This window comes from Arachis ipaensis, chromosome B05, assembly GCF_000816755.2.
Source record: "Arachis ipaensis cultivar K30076 chromosome B05, Araip1.1, whole genome shotgun sequence".
NCBI lineage: Eukaryota > Viridiplantae > Streptophyta > Magnoliopsida > Fabales > Fabaceae > Arachis > Arachis ipaensis.
The window spans coordinates 100,195,792-100,202,638 of record NC_029789.2 but is presented as its reverse complement, the minus strand read 5'-3'; the positions used below and the strand labels follow the sequence as shown (position 1 = coordinate 100,202,638).

The window sequence follows — 6,847 nt, the reverse complement described above, 5'->3', positions numbered from 1 at the left end:
TGCTGAGCGCATAGCGTCTCATAATCTCAATATAAAACAGTAGTTCAGTGGTTTTTCAGAAAACATTTTCAATATATCAGTGATTCCTCATCACCCTTTCGAGTCCTCGACTCATCTCAACCACTGTCAATTCACATTTCCATTCCGAACTCAACAGTTCCTCAATTCTCATCCCTTACATCAACCATTCGTCACATACCATCAAACAATCCTCAGTACACTAGAAACCTAGGCCTCCGTTTTCTAATTTATCCACATAATATCATCTAAAACCATTAAATTCTTTCACACGTTTTAAATATCCAAAACTAGGTCCAAGAGTCCTAAAATGGTGTTAGAGAAGCTCACAACCTTGTTGAGAAGGTAGAATAGTTGAAAACAAAGAAACATTTGAGAAACAGGACGTGTGCGTACGCACAGGGGTGTGCGTGCGCACGCCCAGGAAAATTTTGAAAGTGCGCGTACGCACAAGGGTGTGCATGCGCACAGGTACTAAAACTTGTAAGGTCTGTTCACTCGCACATGGTGTGCTAGCGCCCCCAATAGACGACCCTTCCCGACTTGTGCGTGCGCACAGGACTGTGCATACGCACAGGTCACAATTCTTTATTGATGTGCGCGCGCACAAGCTGTGCTAATGTTGCAAGAAGAGAGCCCTTTCCTGCCTGTGTGTACGCACAGGTCTATGCGTCCGCACATAATAAGATTTTCACAGGGTTGTGCATGCGCACAAGGCTGTGCGTGCGCACATATCAGAAATCCTGAAATTCTGCAACTTTGCAGAATTTCAGATTTTCAATACCATCTTTGAATGATCATAACTTCCTCTACAAAATTCCAAATTTCACAAACTTTATATCGATTAAAAGGATTTTCAAATATCTTTAATTCTAGATAAGTTTTATTAGATTTTGAAAACCGAGGTAAAAGTTATGATCAGACAAAATTTACCAAAAACCAACTTTTACCCAATTTCACAATTTCCACAACTTCTCATAAAACACAATCAAAACCATACCAAACCATTCCAAACTACATTTCTCATTAAAATTAACCCTTTATGTCATATTACACCAAACACACCACATTTTCCTTCACTTTCCATCATCCTCAACCTCAACATCAATATGTCACATTATAATCAATCCCATCAACATTTTCCAACTATATTACCAAGTCATCAACATTAATATCACATATATCAACACAATTCACTTCTCAAATTCACAAATCATTCATCCTTATCATATCATTATCAATCATCATCAATCAACATACAACAACATTCAACACTCATCAACCATTTTTAATTCAAACCTATCATATGGGTCACTAGCCTAAGTGTCCATGAATATTATATACTACATAGAGAAAACTGAAACCATACCTTGGTCGATTCCCTATATGAACCAAAACCCCAAAATGGCACAAGTTGAGTTCTCCACCACAAGCAAGCCACCAATGTAGCTCCAACAAGCACCAACAAGTTCTAAACTCACAATAATCAAACTATCTATGCATAAACCATCACAAATCAACCTAGGGTTCCATTTAAACATAATACCACAAGGGTTTAATGTCTCTTACCTTTTCCAACAGATTTGATAGCCAAAATTCAATGCTAAGCAAGGATTAGAGCAAACCTAAACATCCAAAATCACAAAAACTCATTTAACCCAAAACCCTAAAAAAATCCGAAACTTTGGAGAGAATAACTGAGACGATTTATAGCTTTCCATACTAGTTTCTTATATGGGTTTTGTAGATCTCTTCACAAGGAACGCGTAGCCACTGACGGCACGCAAATCGGAGCACCATAGCTCGAGATATCGCAAAAAGAAGAGATGTGTGAATAGTATTTTCTTCTTCCTCTTCTCCCCTTTCTCTTTTCTGGTGTGTGTGTGTGTTTATGAGGTGAGGGTTCATTATATGTTGGGCTTGGGCCCAACTTGGGCCCGGTCCAACCCGTTAGCGTTTTTAGTCCGTTTAGCCTAACTTCGGGCCAAACCTTTAAAATTAACGCCTGGTCTTCAACTCCTAATATTTTTCTAAGGTTTTTTACTGTTTCCACTTTTTCTCGCGCAACACCGGGCAGACTTGAACCGGTTGAACCGGTTCAACTGCCAGCTCGTGATTTTTTTCACGGTTTTTCACAAAAAATACATTTTCTGACTCAGAAGGACCTACTGAATCTAAAATCACCTTTAAATCCTCAAATTCTCACTCTAACTTTGCAGAGTCCAATCTAGACAATATAATCACTTAATTAACCGGTTGATTAGTTACGGTCCTTACATCCTTCAGTCGAATTTGCAATTTAGAATTCTCAGCAATCTCAGTTAAATCCATAAGTTATCCCCCAAAAGTTGAAATAATAGAAGCTAAGCTCAAATCTATAAACAGATCCATAATGGGAACAAATTGACACCTAAATTACAAATCCAAACTTAAACTCCCAAGAAACCTAACACTTAACCAAAATGCAGTGAAACATAAATTTGTAACGCTTGAGTAATACTCAAAGCTTCAATCTATATAATTTAAAGTGAATCTCAGGGAACAAACCTAATAGAAGACAATGCAATGCAGTTGCGATTGAAGTGACGTGAGAGACATAAGGAGTCTCCCCTGAGCGAAGAAGAGTCATGCCGTGAAAAAACTCACGTTTCACTTCAACGTAGCTTCTATCTTCAAGTTGTGTTGTGTGTTAATTTAATGAAAATAATTAATATCCTAATAGATAAAACCAAATCAAAATCAAAATATAAAAAAATTCTCTGAAATTATAATGAGAAATCAATATTAGAGATATGAAGTTGGGGATTTTTTATTTGAATTAAATAAACACATAATTTACAAAAATATATAAGATAGAACATAATTACATAAATACACAATGTGTCACATCTCGATTACCAAGGGTTTCAAAAAATTAACAGATCTCGGGTACTCAAACCCCAATCTGTGTCACAAGAGCGAAATGGGTACTGAGTATCCGAGATATGTGCAAAATTCGTAAAGGGTCTTTGTACCCGAGATATGTACAAAGTTCTAATTGGCATCTCAGTCACCGAGATGTGTGTATAATTGAATTGTTGCTATGTTTGTTTGATTTTTATTTTTTCATTTCATCCAATAAATAATTTTAAATTTTAAAATTACAAATATATTTAATTTAATTCAATAAAAACAAACATACTTGTATTATTGTATTAGTTATTTATGAGTACGGTAAAATTAATTTAAAAAAATGACATTATTAAATTAATTTTAAACAAAAAGAGTACACAGGAGAACAGGAATAAAAATTTAGTTTGGTTTAATTTGCGTGAGAAGGAAAGTTGGGGAGTTGAATACTAGACAGACAACAACCATAGCTTCTTCAACATCGCCGATGACAATAACAACTATTATCATCGTCTCTATAAGTACATGAGTACATAAGAGTACACAAGAGAAATAATTTTGCTACACAAACTATTTGATTGTAAATAAATAACCCATGAAATCTGAGAACTCTTCTTTTCTTTTCTTTTTTTTTCTTTTCTTTTTTTTTTCTTTTTTTGTTTCTACTTCTCCCGTGTCAACTAGTGAAAGCATGTGAGAAAAAAAAATAAGGTAAAAAGCAATCCCTCTCTAAAATCTCTACTCTATTCTTTCTTTCTTCATTTTTTCTTTTTTTTTTCTATGCCCATATTGCCATGATTGACATGCCTCCTGCTCCGAGCAAAACAAAAAGATATGAAAAAATTTGAAGCTTCATTCTACTTTGAAGTTTTGAGCCCATAAAATCAGTGGCCAATAACTCTACCAATGCCATGTAATTGAGAAGTCCTGCAGACACAGCATTCAAAACACCTTCAACTATGAGTGAGGTTGGACTTGTGTCAGTGTATACTTTCGACAGAGCTATCCCCAATGCGATTCCAAATGGGGTTGTCACGGAAAAGAAGAATACCATAATGCACTTCATCTTTATCCCATACTCTGCCTGTTCCCATAAAAAGATAATGAAAAAGAAATATATATTCGTTAGATGAGTATCTATTTATATATTAAATCATTCTTAGTTACTTTCTTTTTCACATAAAGTTGTATAGAGTAAATCATTTTGATCTCAAATAATTTAGTATTTGACAAAATAATTTTCAAAAAAAAGAAATACAATTAAGCTTGAAAAAATTGTCTCAATTTGATAAAATACAGTATTTTTTCATAATGAGCAAACAACTCATACATTTGAATTCTTTTTTTGTTATAACATGTAGAAATTGTTCAGAAGGTACATACAGAAGACTTACCTAACATTCAATACATAGAGTATTTTTTAATATTTATATTTTTACCAAAAAAATTTCAAAAAAGAATTTACTTAAAATAAAATTATTAAATTTACAGAATTTCTTTTTCCTAAGTATACATTTCGACCTCTAGAGTCTTTTTTTGAGTATGTTTTTTTATTCTTAGTATATTTTGCAAATTAACATTATTTTTGGAAGATCAAAATATTATTTTATTCTTTTAAAAGTCATTTTGTTAAAAAATAAAGATTTTTAGAACCCAAAATGGTAATTCACTCTTATCATAATTATTATTATCTCAATAAATATTACACTTCTAGATATTTTTTCCTTTATTATTCTTTATTCTTTGAATACCATAAAAACCGACCAGTATTATCCAACTGTTAAATTACTAGGATTAAACCATTCAAATATAAGAATCAATCTATTTTATCACTTTTAACATACTAATTAAATCATTTTTAGTGTTTTATATTTACTTTAGAGAACTGTAAAAAATAAAATATGTAACAATAAAGAAATTTTGTTTCGATTATTCTCAATTTTTCACATTTAAAATTGTAAAACTCGAAAATACTATAAATGAAAATAGAGACACCAAAAAAAGATATTATTTTTACAAACTAAACGAAAATTGGTGAGAATATTTAATATATGTTTTTAATTATAGATTTACACAATGACTTGATTGAACTAAGTTATTAAGAAAAGAAATGGAAATTGGTTATTTTATTAGTTCATTATTAGTAGTTAAGAAAATTTGATTTTAATAAAATTAACTAGTATTATTTTTTGGTGTAGTTATTTTTTTTTTTAACATAAGAAAATATAATAAAGATATATATCGGTGATCAACAAATTAAACCTGAAGTATGCAACCTCCTAAGCCCATTCCCTCAAAGATTTGATGGAAGCAAAGTGCTGCAATTAGAGGCCTAATTGTGCATTGATTATCTGAAGCTCCCAATGACAAACCAATCACCACTGAATGCACCACAATCCCTAGCTCCAACACCTGCATATGTTTTATATACACACAACTATATCTCACAATTCATACACCAAACAATAAATAATAAACATAACCCACAAGCTCAAAATTCACCATCAACAACAATAATAAAATGAAGATTAGTAGTGCTATATGCATATAACAAAAACAGAATAAAATAACAAAACATATTATTTGTCACTTATAACAAAATATGATATTGTTTTATTATTGTTATCACGTTTATAATTTTTTCGAAAACTTATTTATCATTCATATTTATTGGGGTTCTTTTTTTGTTAATGGTATAAGCTTTTTACTACTATTTTGGTAGTTTACCAGCTAAGGCAACTAACCTGAGAGATAACACGATAGCGTAGCAACTGTTCCGCACTCACAACTTTCATGTTTCCATTCCCATGTTCAATCTCATGACCGTGAGTGTGACTGTGACTAAGCAATTCCAATTCTTTATTCACTTCGCGGCAACCACCATCAACTTCAATGTTCTTCTCCGAAAAATCACTAGTAGTAGTAGGAGAAGAAGAAACAGGGATTCTCTTCTTAAAGAAACTGATGGAGAAAGAGTCCACCATGAGCGTGAAAATAGCGGAAAACATGGCGATGAATGTAGTGAATGGGAACTTGTGCCATGGATTTTTCGGCAAGCAGTCCGACATGAGATCATTGAATGAGTCTGGCAATACGTGCATGTAACCTGTGGCAAGGATGACACCGGAGGCAAAGGCCTTCACTAACGCAAAGAGGTCACGGTCTGGGTGAATTGCCGGCACAATGCGTGAGAGCGTCGGCAGCGTTACGCCGATCATGCTCGTCACCAGAATTGCAAACATTGCTATTATCTTATACTTGAGCGCCTTGCTCCGGTTGTGACATTCTCCTTCATGGTTCGAAGTGCATTCCTCGGCCGAGGCAACCGGGCAAGTTGTGAGTGCAAGAAAGGAAATAACAATAATAATCTTGTAGATGCGGTTTGAATTCATTGGTGTAATAGCCATGATTGAAAGTGAGAGAATGAGAGTTAGAGAGAAATTATGAGTTGTTATGACTGTTAATATAGTGCTTTGGTTTGGCGAAACTTTAGATTGACCAATTTGTGAGTCTTAGTTTAAAATGTGGGAATTACTCTAATGACCTTGATGGAGAACATTGCAAGGGCTTAGTGTATCTGTTGTTGCATGTTTGAGGGGTATTTCGACCAAATTTCTAAGAGTGAGGTTGATGGAGTGCGGCGTGTGTTGGGAGTTATCTCGAACAAGGCGCTCATGCATATGGTGAATAGTAAACACGTTACTTTCCTCACTTTTTTTACAATGAGGTAGTGATTTGGCAAAACACTTGAAATAATATTAGTAGTAAACTTACCTTAAGTTTTGGGAATAATTAATGAAGCATTTTCTCGGGAAAAAAAGCAAATTTTTTTAATTTAACTTTGTTAATATAAAAATATTTAACATTATATTCAATAATGTATTGTAATATCCACTAAAATATCTACTTTTATATTTATCATGTAAAATATCATCCATCC

At 33.3% G+C, this 6,847-nt stretch overlaps 1 protein-coding gene across 1 annotated transcript; it reads right to left on the bottom strand.

The window, feature by feature from the left end:
• LOC107641962 (fe(2+) transport protein 1-like) lies at nt 3,451-6,681 on the bottom strand. Its single transcript, XM_021103528.1, has 3 exons — nt 5,652-6,681; nt 5,170-5,319; nt 3,451-3,991 (listed from the first exon to the last, which is right to left on the bottom strand). The coding sequence occupies exons 1-3, from the start codon at nt 6,312-6,314 to the stop codon at nt 3,686-3,688; spliced, it is 1,119 nt and encodes a 372-aa protein (XP_020959187.1). The 5' UTR covers nt 6,315-6,681; the 3' UTR covers nt 3,451-3,685.

What these genes read in the sequence shown, in the direction of transcription:
- LOC107641962 (XM_021103528.1), bottom strand. Translation starts at nt 6,314, where the DNA reads ATGGCTATTACACCAATGAATTCAAACCGCATCTACAAGATTATTATT. An exon ending in GCTATCGTGTTATCTCTCAG is followed by an intron (nt 5,320 to 5,651) that starts GTTAGTTGCCTT and finishes AAACATATGCAG; the next exon opens with GTGTTGGAGCTAGGGATTGT. An exon ending in TAGGAGGTTGCATACTTCAG is followed by an intron (nt 3,992 to 5,169) that starts GTTTAATTTGTT and finishes TTATGGGAACAG; the next exon opens with GCAGAGTATGGGATAAAGAT.